This window comes from Solenopsis invicta, chromosome 16 (assembly GCF_016802725.1).
Source record: "Solenopsis invicta isolate M01_SB chromosome 16, UNIL_Sinv_3.0, whole genome shotgun sequence".
NCBI lineage: Eukaryota > Metazoa > Arthropoda > Insecta > Hymenoptera > Formicidae > Solenopsis > Solenopsis invicta.
In genome coordinates this window covers 4,120,082-4,140,891 of record NC_052679.1, presented here as the reverse complement: position 1 = coordinate 4,140,891, position 20,810 = coordinate 4,120,082, and the positions used below count along the sequence as shown (strand labels likewise).

General features: G+C 35.2%; 4 protein-coding genes across 7 annotated transcripts in view; 1 reads left to right on the top strand and 3 right to left on the bottom strand.

The window, feature by feature from the left end:
* Positions 1–4,582, bottom strand: part of LOC105204163 — a 36,232-nt gene extending 31,650 nt beyond the window's left edge. Inside the window, exon 1 of the mRNA XM_011173226.3 lies at positions 3,762–4,582. Coding sequence (XP_011171528.2) covers positions 3,762–3,808 — 47 coding nt within the window. The 5' untranslated portion in view covers positions 3,809–4,582. The remainder of the gene's footprint in view (positions 1–3,761) is intronic.
* Positions 1–17,907, top strand: part of LOC105203218 (BTB/POZ domain-containing protein KCTD3) — a 57,525-nt gene extending 39,618 nt beyond the window's left edge. The window contains exons 1-11 of one of the 4 annotated variants that reach the window (XM_026132985.2): positions 10,987–11,194; positions 11,453–11,766; positions 11,843–11,995; positions 12,126–12,314; positions 12,450–12,929; positions 13,170–13,286; positions 14,248–14,268; positions 14,876–15,015; positions 15,118–15,304; positions 15,452–15,730; positions 16,092–17,907. In XM_026132985.2, coding sequence (XP_025988770.1) covers positions 11,136–11,194; positions 11,453–11,766; positions 11,843–11,995; positions 12,126–12,314; positions 12,450–12,929; positions 13,170–13,286; positions 14,248–14,268; positions 14,876–15,015; positions 15,118–15,304; positions 15,452–15,730; positions 16,092–16,297 — 2,145 coding nt within the window. In that variant the 5' untranslated portion in view covers positions 10,987–11,135 and the 3' untranslated portion in view covers positions 16,298–17,907. Of the gene's footprint in view, positions 1–10,986; positions 11,195–11,452; positions 11,767–11,842; positions 11,996–12,125; positions 12,315–12,449; positions 12,930–13,169; positions 13,287–13,720; positions 13,727–14,247; positions 14,269–14,875; positions 15,016–15,117; positions 15,305–15,451; positions 15,731–16,091 lie in introns of those variants that run through there. The other 3 variants (XM_011171996.3, XM_039458354.1, XM_011172000.3) reach the window with 3 other exon arrangements.
* On the bottom strand, positions 4,630–9,704 carry LOC105204154 (odorant receptor 13a-like). Its single transcript, XM_039458214.1, has 8 exons — positions 9,606–9,704; positions 9,027–9,335; positions 8,200–8,340; positions 7,172–7,455; positions 6,656–6,755; positions 6,495–6,599; positions 5,675–5,824; positions 4,630–5,430 (listed from the first exon to the last, which is right to left on the bottom strand). Exons 1-8 carry the CDS (start codon positions 9,702–9,704, stop codon positions 5,374–5,376), a joined length of 1,245 nt encoding a protein of 414 aa, XP_039314148.1. The 3' UTR covers positions 4,630–5,373.
* Positions 17,368–20,625, bottom strand: LOC105203231 (CAAX prenyl protease 2). Its single transcript, XM_011172008.3, has 6 exons — positions 20,408–20,625; positions 19,453–19,558; positions 19,245–19,377; positions 18,949–19,185; positions 18,821–18,883; positions 17,368–18,748 (listed from the first exon to the last, which is right to left on the bottom strand). The coding sequence occupies exons 1-6, from the start codon at positions 20,527–20,529 to the stop codon at positions 18,534–18,536; spliced, it is 876 nt and encodes a 291-aa protein (XP_011170310.1). The 5' UTR covers positions 20,530–20,625; the 3' UTR covers positions 17,368–18,533.
* Between the last annotated feature and the right edge of the window lie 185 nt (positions 20,626–20,810).

Sequence of the window (20,810 nt, the reverse complement as noted above, 5' to 3'; positions counted from 1 at the left end):
GAAGAAAAGCATTCCAGTGCTTTAAATTTCGCGTGATTCTGTCGGCCCTATTAGACTTGTTTTCGTTCTAATTGGACGCTTCGGTACGATTTCGTGCCACGCCTCGCTTATATGAAATCCAAGTTTTTGTCCCTATTACGAAGACACATCCGTGCACCTTTAAAAAAACTAATAAATGTCAAAAACGGCATATTTTGGGATTAAGAGATCTGTACAACACGAGTGGATCCTGAGTATCTATAATCTTGCCGATTGTGATTATCTGCATCCTTACATCAATTTTTCGTTACATCTGATATAATACATGTGACGTAATATAAAATTGTAAATGTAAAGTAAACCTATAAAATAATGTCATAATATTAACGAATAGATTTATTTCAAAAGTCGACCCACTTTAGGATACGCGCAACAGATTTCTATAGGATTTATGATACTAAGATGATGCAGAGCGCGGTTGTTGATTCTTATCTCAGCTCCGTTTATTTGTCTTTGCACTTTAATCGCTTACTAGAGAAGCTCGCTAGAAGCAGATTGCTTCCAACGTGATTGTTGACAAGCTAAATACGTAAGAAGTATTATTTTTACTAAGCTTCAATGATGATCTCTCCCCGCCCAAGCGGCTCCACTTTTCTTCCTCAAAGTCAGTCTACAAAAATTTATAGATAGTTACAATTAGCAATTTGAATTAATAAATCTTTAGATTTTCGAATCTTTAAATTTTTTTATCTTCTTAAATTTTTGGCTTCTTTTACGTTTAGAATTTGCCGTTTTGCCGTTTTTCTCTTAGGCTCTTTACTAAAAGAAATGGAAAGAACGATTTTGTTGAAAATACAGATATGAAAGTAATTATGTTGGATCATTAAAATAATTACATTGCACTAAAAAAATTGTTCTTTCCGTGTTGCATCGAGTTTTTTTTTAATTATTATTACACAATGAACTTAAGGAATTAATTTCACTGGGCCGTATTGGTCGACGCGTATGCCTAATGATATAAAAAAGAGACATGCGTGTCCCCTTCGATTCTCACGTTTTACGGCGCCGTAGTACGAAAATAACAATGCCAACGCATTAGAGAGACGATACACGCATACCTGTCAAGCGAAGGCAACTATAAACGGAACAGATGCGCCAGCTGTCAACTAGTAAGGTCGCCCTGCGCCCCATCACAAAGTCATAGTCCCGCTCTCGATCTCTCATGCGGTCGCACCCCACGTTAAGTCAATGGAAGTATTTTCGGCAAGGAATCCGCTCTCGGAATCATTAAGCGACCTCGGCTAGTTGAGAGAAATATCGGCGCGTCTCTTTAGTCGCGAAGGAAATTGAAGCTTTCGATGCAAGAGTGAGGTAACTGATTGTGAAATAAACGTAATTTGTTAAATTTAGTTTTATAAAACTAAACATAGCCTCGTATTTAAAATGGATCTTATTAATTATGAACTGATTCCTCGTTCTCTCTTGTATTGAAATGTACAATAATTTTATAATTAAAATCAAGTACTTCAATGCAAGAGAAAACGAAAAGTTATAATTCCATTTCCAAGTTATAAGATCCATTTTGATTATTAAAGAGGAATCTCTTACAAAATCTCTCATAGATTGCACTTCATATAAAAACTGAAAGATCCATGAGTACAAAAATTTCATGATTTACGAATTTAAAGATTTGAGAAAAATTTATAAAAGAATTAAAACTTTGAGAAGTTTTCAAATATTTATTAATTAAATTATTTTAAAGAATCTATCTTTCTCAAATTTTTTTTTTAATAATCGCATACACGAGAAAAATTTGGTTTCTTTTTATTTCTACTCGAGCAAAAATAATTTACACGTGTGTATGTGTATCTAAATGAAGTTTAAGAAACTTAAACACTCTTGGTATGGCCACGTGTAATACACTTGAAGGCGCGAAATCATTCATTTCCTGCTGCAAACGAATTTCGTGAGACCCCATTCCGCACCTCTAAATATCCGCGGTGAAAGTTTAAATACCGATTGCACTCGATTCGTGCACTTGTACGGAAGGATGGATTTTAAAAATTCAAAAGCAATTTTTCAAGAAACGGAACTTTTATTAAAATTGTTATTTACATCGTTTGCGCGTAACTCTTGATATCATTTTCTAAGAAGAAAAATAATTTAAGATTTATAAGAAAAAAGGAGATATATTACGAAAATATTTGAGAATCAACCAAACCCTCAAATATCTCGAGACAGAAAGAAAATATTTACAACCATTCCTAAATTATTCGATTAATGTGCAGTTTACCGGCGCGGCGCAATAAATTACTCTTTAATTACGATTTCTAGCGCAAATAAATGCTCAATAACTCGCAACAGAAAGCTTCACAGAAGGTCCTCAAGTTCTCGACGCTCAATTGCTTTCGTTTGCGCTTCCGGTGACTCCGCTTCGGTCGCCTCTACTGCTCGCGAACGAACGCGCGGTGTCGTCTTTTTGCCGCCACCCTAGTAGTCTAAGTATAGAAACGAGTTCATAAGTGTTTGCACCGAGTGAGGCCGCGCACGAGTGCGTAAATTGAGAATTCGAAGGTGTAAAAATGTTCAGATGCAAAGATGGAATTCAGAAACCTCATACAAAGACCAAGGGGGCCTGGAAATTAATAAAATTTCCCAAAATGACCCATGAGCCTACAATACATTTTATTCCAAAGATTTAGTGATCAAAGACTTGAGATTACAAATCTAAGAACAAAATCTGAAAGAATTATATGCGATTTTTTCACAATATTTCAAATAAGTATAGCTGCGAAGGGTATAACAAACTGAGGTAAATATTTTTTGAAGCACAGCCGAGTCGTAAACCTTGACCCTCACTAGCGTACGTATTAGGTACTTGTTGAGACAAAGTCTTGTCATTACTTTGGTATTCCTATTATTGTTCGACCGATTAAATTTTTTCATTACAGTTTATTATGCGTCATTGTTATAATAATTGCCCCGGTACTGATGCTCGAAAATAACAGGTTTATCTTCTTAAAATGTTACGTACCAACGTTACGCGCAAATACAGAAAAGAATAATGAAGAAAGTCTGCAAGCCTTGACCTACATCGATATACTTTGATATTTACAAAAGCGTTAAAGGAGAGATTATATGATTCTTTTTGCTATGATGATTTTCAAAACAGTTTTAAGAATACATGTTTAAATTTTTGTTAAATGCGTTCGAGAAAAAAATAGTCAAATTGTAGGATATTTATGATCAACATTAAGTCGTTATATTAATTAAAATTTAATTTATATGGTAAAAGGAAATTATTTATTTTTTTTTATTATTTTTTCAATTTTATTAACTGAAGAGACTCGGTACATAACTCTAATACAAAACAAACTCAAATATTTTTAGCTCCGTTAACGACCCGCACTGCTCGAAATATATTTCGGTTATAAATCATATCAAAGTTATCTTGTTTCCTTGCTGTTTTGTTCTACTTTATTTGTTTTATATTATTAGAAAATTCTCCAATATCTCATCATCAAATATCTCTTTTATTAAAAATATTCTTAAGTTACACTTTCATCAGTTTGATTTTCCATTATTTTTATTTCTAAAACTACACAAATACAATCGATGTGAAAATAACTGAAATTTATATAACAAATAACATGATAATATTTATTACAGATATTACAGTTACTCTCTAAACTTTGTTTGCGCTTATTATTTAGCGAACGATTTAGATATTCACAAAAAGTAAAATATATTATAAATAAAATCAAAAGCTGTGTTGCACTCACCTAACAGATACCGGTCTTACGCGCACGGCCACCTTGATGTTCGCCATATTAACATCTCGCGGGTAACAATGTTGGCGTCCGACTGTCTACATCTCGTTGATGTTCTCCAATGTGGAACCGTCGATCGCACCAAAGTACAGATCGCTATCCGACGATCATCGTTTGGAAGTTAAACGACAAAATGCACGGAAACAATCCACTAACGGAGGTCGAATGCACCCGCTGACCGCCACAAATTTGGTAACGTGAGCTGGTAAAGAGTGATCGAGACAAATGCGTGCACCAGTAGTACTGAGTGCACGTGTTGCACTGCCGCGATGAAAATACCCTCGAGTCGCTCCCGAGACCATCCCGCTTCGTGGTTTACCCCACCAAGAGTGAGCGAGTGAGCGAACGAGCGAGTTTTAGTGAGAGCCTCGGTCGAACTCACTGTGCCATTTCGCCTGGACGTTACCCGATTCCTTGCCCCCGACGACATCAGTACGGAAAAGAGAACACCGCGAATCGCCGGTGAATTATGTGTACATGGCGTTCCATAAAACGCCGGATAGTAGTCACGATTAGGAGTTGGAAGAAACGATTTCAGGCAACTTGCTACGTCGAGCTTGCTGTCAGAGGTACGAGGGATTTGTGAATGCGAGAATTGAGAAATTTAAGTGCTCGCTGTAGCCGAGTGCTCAAGGATGTCAGATTTGAAGATCTATGTACTTAAGTGCTTAAGAATCTAAAAATATAAAGGCTTCGGAAACTTCGAAGCTAAGAGAGTTCAAAGATCTAACACTTCAAAAGCACGAGCGTGCCCAAAGATCTAAATATATGAACGTCTAAGAAAATCTATGAATTGGAGAAATGGAAAGATCTAAGAGTCTTAAAGATTTATGCATTCGATTTATAAATACAAGAACTGAACGACCGAAGTCTTTAAAAAATATATAATATTACAAGACTTGAACGGAATATACAATAGATCCTTAGAGAGTCTAACTTTAACTCTATATGAATAAAACGTAGTCCAAAAAATACTTATAACTGATGTGCGCTTTTAAATTGGCCATTTAAATTTCTTATTGTGGAACAAGCCGCGATTTACGAATCGTCGTATAATTTGGCAGACAGAACTCGGTAGAACGGGCAAGGACAAATCGTTGCTGTTGCGGTATCGTTGATTACGCTACCCCTGTACAACGAGGGCATAGTCAGTGGCATGTCTCGGTGTTTAACGGAGTTACTGGGTTACCGTGTTGCGCGGTGGTGACGACCGCGGCTTAACGCGGCTCTATCGGCGGGGAATTAATCAGTGGGTAATTTGCTGTGCCTGCGAGGGAGGAACGTCTCTCATATTTAACGAAGAGAACACATACAGCCGGCTAAGAAGGTTCTTACGGGTCATCGCGGCTCGTTCCCCCTTATACGCGTATTCCATTTCGCCGCGCATGGCCTTCATCCCGATTCCTTTGAAGCGTTTCATCCGTCTTTTATGCTATCTTAAAAGTACGCCGCGACTTTCAAGCGGGATTCCACTTTGATCTGCGCATGATATTTTCGATCTAGCGGAACAACTAACGTATTCTCTATGAAATAGAGCTACGATTGCTATAAATGTTGCTGCTTCTTAGTGCTCTTTTCTGCTCAACAAAACCATTATATAGGAGAAAGATGCACTGAGTACCTGCAATATGTAATTGTTTATTATAGCTTGTATTATAAAGCAAGTTAAATATTATAAATTGAAAATTAATTGAAATAGCTTAATTAATTTATTAGCGAATATTTAATATTTTTGTCTAGCTAAAACTTTGGTAAAATTGTTTGCCAGTATCAGCATTTCTACACTAGATAATTTTGTAATTAGATCTTGGGTTACATTGCCGAAAATTAAATTTAGATATTGTTTGACACAATAATCCACTCACTCGAGCGAAGCTTTCGAGAGACATACTGTAGAACTTTGCGGCGGTGATCTTGGAAGGAACTTTCGACCGCATCATCACGATCTGCAAGCTGCGACCGAAAGTGCTGCCGATCCAGCAGCTACAGTAAGCCGACTCGCCCACGGCATTGCTCTGGTTCGTTACAAGCGTGGGCCGTAAATTAATTACAGGCGATTGTAAGCTCAACGAACTGTGTACTAATGAAGATACATGCGTTGGTAATCGGTCGATACGATTATCGTGCATTGAGTCTTCCATCGCTCGTTAAAACTCGTGCAATTGTGCGATACGCGCGCAATCTGATACGTGGTATCTAATAATCCACGTCAAATGAAAACTTGCTTATATAATGACTATAATGTATGAATTGGTAAAACATAGAAATTTTGCGGAAAAAGAAATTGCAATTTTGCATCGTACTGTTAATTCGATTCACAACTTTACGATGAATTTTAAGTTTTACTTTAGCAATAAGTCCTGTCACACACACAAAATGCATAGAATCTAGACATAACGTAGCACAATTGTCTCGAACAATGAGTATCTAGTATAAAGTCGCCATTTTGATTTACAGAGCATAACATAAGCATCGGCTGGATTGGTTTCAGACAATTTTACATTTATGCGTGTGCAGTTATGCCATTTGCTGTGGGACAGTTCCAAGTAACGAACTTTGTAATGACACAATTCATAATTAAAATTAACCGATTAATTATAGATGGAAAGTTAACTCAAATAACTATTTGGTTATTGAGCTTCTCACAGCTTTGATCGAATAATATGTAATTATTAGAATACTCGCCTCGTCTATTAACAGGTTTCCGCTAAAACTGAACATAAAAAGCTCGAGGATAGCGGCGCTCAGATACATTATGTATTGCATCAAACGTTCCTCGTTTTTCACCATCTAAAATAACATTTGGCAATATGGTATTTTTATAATCTTTTAGCAAATGAACTTACCGCAGTAATTTGAAATCCCGCGAAGCAAAGCATACCACTGCTGATAACAAACTGCGCTAACGTCAAGATGTTCACGATTCTTTCGAGCGTATCCGCGAAACTAAAATGGAGAGAAGTGACAAGAGTTACAGGAAATACATACAGGGTGATTATTAATGAATGTCCCCCGCAGGGTGATTATTAATGAAACTTTTTACCATAGGAGCATGATTTACCGACGAATACGTATTTCTAACATATTATTATATTAGAAATTACAAATGCGTGCTCCTGTGGTAAAAAGTGGGGACATTCATCAATAATCACCCTGTATAAATATCATGAACAAATTTTACATTAATAATATATAATATGCGATTTTTGTATCGTGTCATAAGTGTGCAGTTAGTTGCTAATGTTTTTCAAATGTTCTTCATATTTCATTCGAGAATTATTTTAAAAATTGTTTTTTCTCAAATTGTTGACACGTTAACAACAAATTTGATCTTATTATGTCTAATATAAATATAAACTTACGTAATAGCGTCTTGATGATCCTTAATGCAGTCGACCATTGCTCCGTCAACGTCTGGATCATTGTTGTTTATTAATTCTAGCTTCCTTCGCAGTAGCGCGAATTTCACTGATCCGTGTGTTACTGCGACAAAGTTAAAAGTAGTCGCACCCATTATCGTACTTGAACTAAAAACGGCGGCCATTATATTGAAGACATAAAGCAACTCGTAGAAGGGTGAAACCATTTGATTGGCAAAGAAATAACCACGGCAGGGGAACATTCTCTCCTTTCCAAGGAAATGCATCTAGTCGAGTAAATAAAAATTTTTTTGAGATCAGAATCGCAGATCAGGCTGCGTTCAGAAAGATATTATTTTATTCTTGCTTAACATTAAATAAAAAGGATAAAATGTATCTTTAATGTTTCCGAACGCAGAAAAATTTAAAAATGGAAAATTAAAAATATATAATTTTGTAATGAAATACTGTAATATTTTTTAAACAAAACTAATTTTCAAATTTATTTTTGTAGAAGTCCGTACTAGCACCCCTGTTCTTTTTTAACTCATTATGCAGTATTGTCAAATTTTTATAAACCATGTCCTAAATAATAAATATTTTATAACTGTGAGTCTATAAAAAAATTTTGTTGAATACAGTCGTTAAATTTCAATAACAAAGTTATTAAATGAATAAAATATAAATGTGTGCCTATATATCACTTTCTCTAAATGCAAATGCAGTCGAATTCTTTTACAAAATTTAAATACATCCTGCTAGATATTCAATTATCTCTTATTATAGTTAATTATCTTCTTATCGCGGTTATGTAAGGATTATAATTCGACCGAAAACAGAAAATGAGATAATTGATAATTATTTGTGGAATTTATGACTACCTTGCCTTTTTAATTATATTATTCAGTATTGATTATCATTGTATCGTATCATATTCCCCTCCAACTCAAATTAATTTTCCGTAATTGTTAATAATTTATTAACAATTTAATTACCTGTTTATCGGGGAAATAAATACGGCGAAGGGATTAACGTTTACGTAACGTACGCGTGCGTAGTTGTGCAGGTGTTTTCGAAAGGCTCGTAAAGCGAAACGACCATCGGAAAACAATTCTCCATGTAAGGGTCCTACCGCTGCATTTGTGAAGCGGTAATAAACAATTTCGGGAGAACTTTACAAAACAGAAAAAATAGGATTTCGGAAAGCTACAAATGTCAGCATTAATCATCGCGTAATTTATGTTGCCATGTCATACGTCCAATCCGCGTAACAATGCGACACGCGGAATGGACGTCTGTGGTATTACGAGAGTAATACCTCTCGTTTAAAAATCGTTTGTTTTATAAACATCTTGAAGTTACAATTTATCGTTAAACAGCGTTTTGTTAAGAAAATAGGCAGTTAGATTTAAAGAAAACTTCCGCAGTTAATTGCTCTACAGGTACAATTTAATAACGAAGTCAATTAAAAAGTTATATAGAGAGAAGTACGAAGTTCTGAAGCAATAAGCTGGGAGCTTGGAGAAATCTTAGTCTTTATCACTGAAGGGTATTCTAATGCCACTTCATATTTAATTCAAAATAATAGATCTTTTATTATTATAAAATTGAAAATTCGTAATGTTATCACACACAATGAAACGAGAACTTTGAAAATATTATTAAAATATTCAACACTGAAAATAAAAAATTGAACAAAAATTTCTTTTAACTGTAAATTTCTTCTATGAAAGTGGAAATTTTTAATTCAAATTCAAAATACTTTTATTGCTTCTGATAAAATTTTTGGGTTTTTTGAGATAGTCTATATGTGCCATAAATTATCAGAAATATTAAATATCTAACTTCTTGTACGTACCTCTAAAACTGGCGAGCATCCGAAGAAAAATGTGGTTATAGTTACCATAATTAAGAAGCATTTTGCAACCCGAAACGCAAAAAGGCACTTCTCCTTTAGAAAAGCTTTGTCTTCGTAAGATGAACAAACCCAATCTTTTTTCATAGTCTCGACCACGTACAGCATATCTTTTTGATGAGTTGAGAAAACGGTGAGACGTATTATGCTGAGATAAGTTGTGGAGGCCATTAAAGCGCATGCTGTCAGATTATCCAAATCGTTAATGTTGCGAACTAAATCAACCGTCACGGCGACACTTATTGCGATGAGCTATATGTTAATCACGTTGAATTTTTTAAATTAGATTTAAAAGTATTTATCTAATTTGTATAAGTGAATTTAATGACAATCATAATTCATTTATGAAGAATCTAAGAGAAAAGCTTACAAGAGAAATTTAATTATAAAGTTATTTGTTACTAACGAAAGTAAATTTTCGTTCTTTATCTTAAAATTTTTCTTCATTTAATAAAGTAAAATATTAATTTTGCATACTACGAAAAAGAACCAGAGCACGTGACAAATCCTGAACAGTTTTACGTTGGTTGGAGGATCCCTCTCCAAAGGCCAAATTGAAATGAATTTGCCCATTCTCTTGATGTGCTTGATTAAATCGTCGTATTCCTTATCAGCGTCCATTTGACGTTCCGTGTTCTTCTCTTCTTTGGCCCGATTATCAGTTCGATTCGACGATGCGATCGCGACTCGTGACTTTTCGCGACTGTGGAAAAGCCGGAAGTCTCCGTTCGCGTTCGCTCACCGGGATCTATGTGCCAATCTCGAATGTGCCAATCTCGAAACTGCCAATCTTTTCTTCCCCTCTGTTCTCATGATTCGATCGCACGAACGACGAGATAACGACCGGATATCGCTTTGGTAGGTGGCATAATGCCCGAAGTTCGAAACTCGCTAACGGCCGGGTGCAAACTTCTCGTGTGCATAGATGTCGACTTGTTTTCATTTCGGTAGGAAAAGAAAAATGCATTGTCATCTGTCTGTGTGAAGCCATGCGCATTTTCGTGCAAAAATTTATTGTTATTCGTGAAAAATTGTATGTTGTATTTTTACAGCATTTTTATATGTTTTTTATGAAGTTATAATTGATATTCTTCAAGCAATGATTTTTACGTAGGTGGTCGAGAATTATTTCAGATTCTACGCCAGTGACTTAGGGGAGTAGGATGTAGTTGCGAATATTCTACGTAATCATAGCGAGCGTGTAGAAAGTAAGAAGGTAATAGGTAAGAGCAATTCTATCTTTCTAAGTGATTTTCGATTTTATTACAGGGAAATTTTGCGCTATAGAGAAAGGGCTATCTGCGTCATTGCACGTTTCGCACTTTGCGTTAAAAATAAATGAAATAGGGGAAAGAGAGAGAGAGAGACACTCGTAAAAGGAAAATTATGTAAGAGAAAAGACAAATATGTGAAGCATGCATTATTAAATTTTTGAAACTAAAATATATATTTCTTTTGTGCATGTTGATGATATCATAAATCCATATGCATTTATTGGCTATCTATACGATCGAAAGTTTCTACGGGGCAATAAATATGCATCTATTCAGCATGAACGTCATCGCATAAATGTATGGACGCATTTATTCGCATAATAATCCCAGAATTAACAAATGGAATAACTGCAAATTTTAATTATGCCGTCGTTTACGTTGCTCATGTTTTATTATAATTTGAATTTTTAAGCTTTTTTTCATAAAGAATTGTAGCTGTATTTTTTTTTAGATTTGTAACATTTTTCAGAGATAATATCTTTTGTATAAGAGATTATATCTTTTTTACATGCATTTTCATTTGAATTCAAATTCAAATTTTGATCTCTCGATCCAGTTAATAATCGATAACTCCGACTTGAGGTGTCCTTCTCGATTGAGAGTCGCTGGTTAGTCGCGCGTGCGCAGCAGGATTGCGCTGACGCATGCATAATTGTAACCAAGTATAACCTGTATAACCTGTCGCAGTAGGGTTGTTTTCGCTTACGATTATTGTGACATCCTCGACGATCTCGCGGAATATGAGTTGTCATTGTGAAAACCCGCGATAGCCGCGAGAATGGCTGCGGCTCATCTAGGCGTGAGCGATATCGTTCACCTGAATGTTGGCGGCACCAGGTAGACTTTTGGCCGGCAATCGTTTTTCCATCATCAATTGTTTACTTAATCCTGTCAACTCTTGAACTTGCTATTTGGATTCATGTCTCTTTTTATCTTATTCTACACTTTTGCTTTAATATCTTTATTAATTTTTGATTTCATGTTAAATTCTCTCAATGGATCTTAAATTAAATTTATTACCTTCCTACTGTCATCACTTGCCTACTAGATTTTTAAAATATGTTTAAAATATGTAACAACCGTACCTCTTTTCAGATTCTCTACGTCTCGTCAAACTCTAATATGGATTCAAGATTCTTTCTTCACAGCATTGTTAAGTAATAGAATCGACAGTTACAAGGATGAGACTGGTGCACTTTTTATAGATAGAGACCCAAAGTTATTCTCCATTATATTGAACTATCTTCGTACTAAGGACATTGATCTAAAAAATGTAGATATTCGAACTTTAAGGCACGAAGCCGAATACTATGGCATCACTCCTCTCGTTAAACGGTTGATGCTCTGTGAAGATTTGACTCAGTCATCTTGCGGTGATGTACTGTTTTATGGTTATTTACCACCTCCAAGTAAGTTACTGCTATAGAATTATATTGTTTATCACATATTACAATAAGCTGCAACTATTCCATTTGTTTTTTAAAGGTATACCACTTCAAGAACCTGTTGCAGTAACATCAAACGTTAGTGACGTATCGGTTCATATTAGAGTTAGTTCTACTTCACACTCTAGAGTCGACGGACCATCTACCTCGCAATCTGTGACAACCACTAACTCTATTAATCAAAATGCCAATGGTATTTATTTTTATCAATAATTTTACTATTAGTGAGATTATATTTATCTAGAATATTTTATTTATATATGTAAAACAGTCATATAATGTAACATTAAATGAAAAGCTAACAAGCAATTGTTTTGTTGCAGTTCCACAAAGTCATAAAAGTGCATTAGCAACACATATGAGAAATTCCTCTTTAGATTATCGATTGCCACAACGCGGCCTTCCGCATTCTCGCACACCATCTTTAGATCTGAGACATGCAAGAAACAACTCAGCTGATCTAAATAAATTGTATAAAAATGATATCGGTCTAATATTTGGAGCACAACAAGGTAATAATTCTCTAAGTTACACTAACAAAATAGCTCTTTCATAAAAAAAGAAATATAATAATAATGTTCAAAAAGAAAATGTGCTTTCCATTGTATTTTCTATTTCTAATATTAATGAAGTAACACTGATTGTAGTTTCGTCATGGGTGGACCCTTTAAGAGTGCAAATCATAAAAGCCCATCACAATTGGATAGTGATCGCTTATGCGCATTTTATTACGTGCTACCGGCTGAAAGACTCATCCGGATGGCAACATGTGTTTACCAGTCCGCATATCGAGTGTATAATAGAACGTGTGGCAATAAACGCGAAGATGGGAAGTGGCGCGGATGGTAAAATGGTCGCAATCTCTTATGGCAGTCAAGTAAGACTCTGGGGTGTGTCCGAGGAAGGGATCAAAATCAACGTGGGCACGTTCAATTTGAATGTGCGTGTAGAATATTTATTTTTTATTGGCAGCCAGTTGGTTGCATTGTCACCGACCGGAAAAATTGGAGTATGGCATGCGATGACTCATCACTGGCAGATACAAGACGTAGTGCCCATCCTGTCATTTGATACGGCTGGATCTTTTCTTTTATTAGGTTGTAACAACGGTTCTATTTATTATATTGGTAAGCAAGAAAGATATTATATTTCTAAGTAAAAATTTGAATATTTTTTTACTTATTACCAATTTATGCATTAGAAAAGAGTTACAAGAGTTTAAAAATCACATTCTAGGGCTTTAAATATTAAAAGTATTTGAATTTATAAAAGAATATTTTTAATAACTTCAGAGCATTAGTAGGACACAAAACAATTCTTTTAAATTTAAAATTATGGAATAATTTTGGTTATTGTATGAATTACAGACATGCAAAAATTTCCTTTGCGAATGAAGGATAACGACCTGCTTGTGACTGAGTTATATCGAGATCCGAGTTACGATCCTATAACTGCGATATCTGTATATTTGACGCCAAAGACTAGTAAGTCTCCTTTTATATTTATTTTTCTTTTAATATAAAAATCTCGACGAGTAATGAGATAAAGAAATCTTAGGTGACTTTTCCTTTAGAGACAACTATTTGTTAAGAAACGATCTCAACGAGTGACGTATTTTATCAAAATTTTTTATTAAGACTGCTTTAATGCAGAATGTAATAACAAACGTCACCAATACAACAACTTTATTTCGCGAGGATCATTATTTCAGTTACTATAAATTATTAAATATGTTAACAAATCATTAGTGATCATATAGGAGTAAATATAATTGTTTTTACTAACCGGCGTGTATATTTTATTCATTAAGATATTATAGGAATGATATAAGAGGTTTGATGTTGGTCCTTAAAGATATTAATGAGAGTTTATTATTACATTCTTTGCTTCATCATTTCTCGTACAACTGGATAAATAGCACAAGGCAAGTATGGGTCGATGTAAGCAGACCTTCTGCTTTCTTACGTCCAGCAAATGTCATACAAAACAAAGCGTCATCCGCCTTCATCTTTATGTTGATTGCATCAAATGTGAATCATGCGATTAAATAGCAGCGAACGTACATCCTCTTCCTCTCCAGATAGTAGCATTAAATTTTACATCAATGCACTGGCGCATAGGTATCTTTTTATATCGGAAAATATGAAAAAAAAAAAAAATATACATTTACATAGAAGCGTGTCTATAAGCACATTTGTTTTAATAGAATATGAATGCAAATTGTACACGTCTCTTTCTGCGAAAGTACGAACACGAGACACTTACGATATTAGAGATAGCACAACTTGTGTACACAACCCTGCTATCCTTATGCTTCCAGTTGTACTAACGCGATGTTCTTTTTATTTCTTAACAATACTTTACGCAGTGGATTCAGTTAATCTAATTTGTTTGTTAGAGCTGCTTGCTTGCTCTTTCTATTCATAGTAATATGTTCCATGCCAGCATCTGAGAGGGGAAAGGGAGGTAATAGAAAACATGTATTTTTGCTTGTGTACTTTTTTTCGTTGGTAGTGACAATTTTATATAGGTAATTTTTACTTTCTTTTTATTAAATCTGTACAAAAATTAATTTTAAATAACGTTAATTATTAATATCTGCACATGTAAACATATTGCTTAAATTATGAAGTATAGTTGTAATTATATATATACACCGTTATATTTTTTTATAAACAGCTTGTGCTTATTGTTGCAATGTGCAGCATGAGGCATTGTGAGCTTCAAGACATCATATACGTATTATTTTTTATTAATAATACTCATCTGAGCACATATGTTATTTAAATATTACATCATGTTACGTCTATATTTTCAAAATTTTTCATTATTGTAGCTATTATATTAGTAATTAATCCTCTGATACACTGTCAAATTTCATCTTATTCTTATATTACAGTACAATATTGAATTTGATAGGTAGATCTAGCTTAAATTGAAGATCTCAATTAGCATATAATATTGTTATTTGTATAATCAACTGATAATGTTCCCTTTCTAATTCTCAAAGTGTATCAGATGATTAATGAAATATAAAGTACATTCTTTTAAAAATGTATCACTCCCAATATAGGTCTTTGCGGAAATTGGATAGAAATCGCTTATGGCACCAAATCTGGAAGTGTCAGAGTAATCGTTCAGCATCCCGAAACTGTTGGTCACGGTCCGCAACTATTCCAAACTTTCACAGTGCATCAAAGCAGCGTAACCAAAGTATGTTTAGCACCAATATGTATCCAACAGAGTTTTATGTTAATATTGTACGTTAAATTACAATATCGTATTAATTTAATTTATATGTAAATTATGTAACAGGTAACACTCTCGGAAAAATATTTAGTGTCGGTTTGCTCGGAATATAATCACGTTAGAAGTTGGGCGGTGACAAGATTCCGCGGAATGATTTCGACTCAACCAGGATCAACGCCCGAGGCGAGTTTCAAAATTGTTTCTTTGGAAGCAATAGATCCTTGCGTTAGCTATAACGCTGGCAACGATTTTGGTACGTTGCAATATCTTTGAACTATCACCATTCTTTCTCCGATCTGGAATTATTTTTTTATAACTCTTTTATTCCAATGTTTCTATTTTCATTAAATATTTTTCAAAATTACGTTCTTAATGTGATATTTGAATAAAATGTGCGTAGGACCATTCGGCGAACAAGATGATGAGCAAGTGTTTGTGCAAAAAGTCGTACCCGAAACTGATCAGTTGTTCGTACGATTAGCGTCGAATGGAAAAAGAGTTTGCGTAATACAGTCTGTGGACGGCAGTATCATAAGCTCATTCTACGTGCACGAGTGTGAAGGTTCTAGTCGCATGGGCTCAAGGCCCAGACGTTTTATATTCACTGGTCATTCTAACGGCACTATTCAAATGTGGGATCTCACAACGGCATTAGATCCGTCTTTCAATGCCACTCAAGGTACGTTACTCTCTCCCGTTGTAGTGACGTAACGGAATTGGCTAGTATGACTCACATCTAAAGTACTGCAGGAAGAAGAAAATTAGTATAAGTCATACTTATTTGAGAGAGGTTTTTTAGGAACTATGTTTATTTTATAATACATATTTAGATATAATTAACTTTCTTCGTAAAAATTAATTTTTTTGTTTGGATTGATTTCCCTGTTTAGATAAAACATTGCCTATATATAAATTATTGCAATTATATCTTTAATGGTATATAATTGTTATTTCTATAATAATTTTTTAAAAGATTTTTTGTGTTGATCTCGTTGACACGAAATTTATTGCTAGATTTTTACGATTTCCATATCTTTTAGCAAAAGACACCTCTGGTGGACCTACGCCAGAAGAACTCTGGAAGTTGTTGGATCAATGTGATCTGAGCAACAGTCATTGCTCAACGCCTTGCATCAGTCCGTCTCCTTCGTTGCTCGCAGCTGGACCTAGAATTAAGTCGAGCAACGTATTGTTTCTCAATCAATCGCAAAATCCAGACCCAGCGCCTGGACCAAGTCAGACATGAGAATGTATCTGCTCGAGGTACGTTGTGCCAAAGTGCACGCAATCAGAATCTGCATTTATTTAATTATTTATTTATTAATGAGCAGCTGAGCCGTCAAAAAGTCTGTAGCCATAGTTCCTAAATCACCATCTTTGCATTTTCACTAACGATGGGATTAAGTCTTAATCTTACAAGTAAGCTTACGTAATCTCGAAGTTTATAATTATTTTGAAAAGTAAAAGCATTTTCACAAAAGTAAAATAAACTCAAACGTAGACAAAATAGATTCAAACCTTTTACGAGTACCTTAAAACATAATAGTATTATTTCTAAATAAACTTGAGCCAAATGTGTTCGAATTCTTTACAAGTATTTTACTGGAAATTTTATTTCTAGTAAAAAAATTTATTTACTAAGAATGTCAAGTATTACTTGTAAAAGATTCTTTATGATATAAATTATTTATCACTACATTTCTCGAATTCTTGCAGATGCTTACAAATTTTAAAATTCGAGGATTTCTAGTCGATTATTTCGCAAGTATAAATGTCTAAAATATTATTTCTTATGAATATTATTTGAATTCTAGAAAGTGAAACTTGGATTTGGTTTAGATTTTTAAATACTTATTGAACTTGATCCCATCTCTAATTTTCATATCTATTAAAACCGGAGTTCACTATTTATCTTAAACACAGTGCAATTTATAAATAATACAGCAAAGGACATGACTGCATTTATGAACTTTATAGCCATTAATGTTGAAACGATTATTTTAATAGGAAATTTTTTCTTGTGCGTAAGTATATGTAGATGTTTATTAAATTATATTTTTAAGAAAGTTTGATAATGCTATCGCTTTTGAACGTACCCAAAAGTACTAATTTATTAATTGTTATTAATATTGACATATAATAACAAAATTTTTCGAAAATTTACTATTTCAGAAATTTTATTAATATTTAGGAGCTTAATTATATTATGTTTATTTATGATATTTATATTGTTCGAAATGTAAATTTATATATTTTGTCTTGTTTAATAAGGTAAGGGAAGGAATAGACATTCGATGGAATCATGAACTGATAGTATAAGTTAAACGTTTTGTTTATATATATTCTTTATCGATGTTACAAAGTAAATCAAATACGAGCTGATCATACACGAAATCATGTTATTTGTCACATTATTTTAATGTCTCGCAACGCATTAAAACAAGTTTATCATATTTTTTAAATTCTGATAAATGTTAATAAATTGTAAATCATTGTAACCGTCGTTATATATTAAATAATTCTATATAGGGATTTTGCTTCGACTGTAAAGCTAAACACTAGCTTATATCTATTTCAACATTGTATCAACATTTCATGCCCTGAATATTATTCAAGAAGCTGACCATTCATCTCTCGATTAAAGAACGATATACATTATGTGTGCAATTTAAAATATTACACATATTCGAAAACCGAATTGTACTCTCATTATATACAATTACTTTACAATGGCTTTACTGCATATATAATGTATAGCGTTCATCGATGTACATATACATATATAAAACTTATAATAATAATTGTTGCGTATCCGCATTACTTCTGTGATTTAAATAAACCATTGGTATGAGTGTATGGCGATGGTACGTGTATATATTTATTTGAATATTTATCACTGCCATATAGACATCGTATATACACTATACATATAGACTGTTATAAAAGTAGACGATTAGAAAGATCGTTTTAGAAATTTTCTCATTAGATTACATTAACTTTTGTTTACAAAAATCTCTGTTTGAAAATATCGATAACATTTAACAGATCGTGATCGTGAAATAATGTAATGTTGCGGCATATAAATGCGACAATTCGTAAATAATAATTTGAGTTAGAGATCTTTTGCACATTTTAGTTTTACGAATACGTTCGTCTATCTAGTAGTTGTTGTGACATTCGTAAGCGCCACTATAAAAGTCTAACTCTCAGGCACTACGGTGATATATTTTGTAACAACGCCAAATTGCACGATCAGTTAAATTATATATCGTTATCGAATACATAGTTGAAATTAGTCTGAATTAATTTTAATTCTCGCAATATTCTTCGACAGACAAGTATTGTACTCTGTCAGACATAAATACAAAATATTCCACAACAATGTAAACCGGTAGATTGGTGGAACAACTGCAGTAAATTCTGCGTAAAAATACTTAACCCTAGAATTTGTTATGTCCTATTTGTTAAAGATCGGACGTGTCTCATATAAAGTGTTTAGTCCAAAATAAATTATTATTGAACAATGACGGATGAGTCATTGGCATCAACAGGAAGCACCAGGCAACCAAGCCAATCACAAACAGACACATGAATCCAGCTCTTTTCAATGGATCCTTATATGCCGCTATTTCAGAAAGATCGGGAAATCCCATGTGATTGCAAAATGAATGCGCGGCAAATGGTGCAATGAAGTGTCCTAAGAAAAATATATAAAATAAAAACAAAAACTCGATTTTAGAATAAGAAAAAGAAGGTAAGATGACCTCACCTGTTCTCGCAAAGAGGAAGGCTGCGTACGCCCCAAAAATTGTCGTGTACGCAGATTGAAAACCTAAATTCAACGCAAATTAGTTCGTTGTACATCATAGATTCCTAGATATCCCCGTCAAAACTTACAGGATATAACTAACGCGCGTTTAATGCTCATTCCCATCTTTACTCTCTCCACCACATGATGGAAGTGAGCCACCCCAAAGAAGAGGGGGCACACGAATATGGCAGTAGTCGGTGTGAAGCATTGCAGAAGCAACGGCAACATGCATGCCCTAAAGGTCCACTCCTCGGACAATGGAGCAACCACCTGATTTCTCCACCAAGTTAAAGTTCGTAAACCTCCCAGCCAGTATATGGGCTCTAAGACAGATGTACATCTATTAATTGTTGGGCCATTCGGTTTGATTTTGGATACCAACCGGTGAACAGTCGTCCGTTGAATCCCTGTAAACTTAAGGGACCTAGAAACAGGATCATCGTTAGGAGCAACGATATCACAGTCGCCTGTACCAAACCCACCCATCGAAGGCCCAGCATATCCCAGATGGTTGCCTGTTAGATAATGAAATAAATTTATCTATAAAATGATTATGCAGGATCATCTAATCGCGTGTAAACGAAAAATACCTCTCGAAATATTTTCTCATTTAGTCCAAAGTACAAGGGCGCTGGTGAAACAAGAGTCATGACAAATACGCTAAAAAATCGTTTCTTTATGGTCGACGGATGCTCTCTAAAACATAAAGTGTCGAGTATAAAACTTAACATTTAAGTACATCAAATATTTTGTTTTTATAAGTAAATATGTTAATTTATTATATATAGTTCTCGAGAAAAATTGATATTTATCTTAGCCTAGCTGTGATTATTTTATAATTGTGATCGAAATCCTATATTAGATTGCATAAATTACGCTTGTTTAATATTAAAACTGACGATTAATTTTTACTATCAAAGAAAAATAGGAGAAAATTGTAAACTGATCTATTTATCATTTAACATTGATATAAAACGTCACAAAACATTTTATAAAATGTATCGGTATAAATTATTAATTCGAATAATTTTATAAAAGTATGAAGCAATTATTTTAAGCGCATGTTTAGTACGTTGTCACATTCAGATTCGAATGTCGCGCCAAACGAACGCCACTTATCACAGCTTATCGCGTACGAGCTAGACGGCGCACTCGACATGATGGCGCGTAGCGTCCCTAGCCAACGCTGGGTGGCGCTGGCGCCGTTTGTCCAGAAACGCCAGGAGCAGCACCGCGACAGGGAGCGCCACCACGTGCGGACGACTGCGTGCGTCAGTCACACAGCATTCATCCGGTCGGTGCGGGACGGTTCGCGATCGCGAGCGGTTTACCGAACAGACGAGTGCGCTCCGACGAGACGGAGGGGCGAGTCTCCTCCGCGCGAGGAGTCCTCGCTAAATGGACATTTGAGAGGAGTAGGAGGAGGAAGCAGCGCGCGGGGGGGAACGATCCATTGACGTCGAGAGTATGCGGTGATCGCGACAACGCCGCCGCCGTCGTCGACGACGACGTTTCGCTACCGCGGACGCGTTACCGCACACGTACCTGTTGTGCGGCGAACTCCAGACATATAGGCTCGCCACGTAGACGATCGAGAGCGCGAGGCACGCGAGGATCGCGAAGGTGCAATTCGGCGAGCTATCGGTACTCGATTCCGCGGCCTCCATAACTCCATAACCGATGTCGGTCGCCTGTGTCGCGCTCCACTGCGGAAGGGGGGCTCGGTAATAAGCCCAGTGGCGTTGGCGGAGACCGCGGGGAAGAGAGAAAGAAGGAAAGAGAGAGAGTGAAAGAGAGATAGAGGCGCTGCAGCGGCAGAGGGTTGAGACGGTGTGACGGTGCGGGTCGAATGGGGGGTGGGGGGTGCACCGCACGCACTCGCGGGGCAGAAACTTGTCCGATTGGCGGCTGCCCTCTGGGCCAGTCGGCGAGCAGAGACCAAGAAGAT

What these genes read in the sequence shown, in the direction of transcription:
- LOC105204154 (XM_039458214.1), bottom strand. Translation starts at nt 9,704, where the DNA reads ATGGACGCTGATAAGGAATACGACGATTTAATCAAGCACATCAAGAGA. An exon ending in AGAGGGATCCTCCAACCAAC is followed by an intron (nt 9,336 to 9,605) that starts GTAAAACTGTTC and finishes ATTAACATATAG; the next exon opens with CTCATCGCAATAAGTGTCGC. An exon ending in GAAACCTGTTAATAGACGAG is followed by an intron (nt 5,825 to 6,494) that starts GCGAGTATTCTA and finishes GTAACGAACCAG; the next exon opens with AGCAATGCCGTGGGCGAGTC.
- LOC105203231 (XM_011172008.3), bottom strand. Translation starts at nt 20,529, where the DNA reads ATGGAGGCCGCGGAATCGAGTACCGATAGCTCGCCGAATTGCACCTTC. An exon ending in CAACGGACGACTGTTCACCG is followed by an intron (nt 19,186 to 19,244) that starts GTTGGTATCCAA and finishes CATCTGTCTTAG; the next exon opens with AGCCCATATACTGGCTGGGA. An exon ending in CTTCCTCTTTGCGAGAACAG is followed by an intron (nt 18,749 to 18,820) that starts GTGAGGTCATCT and finishes TATTTTTCTTAG; the next exon opens with GACACTTCATTGCACCATTT.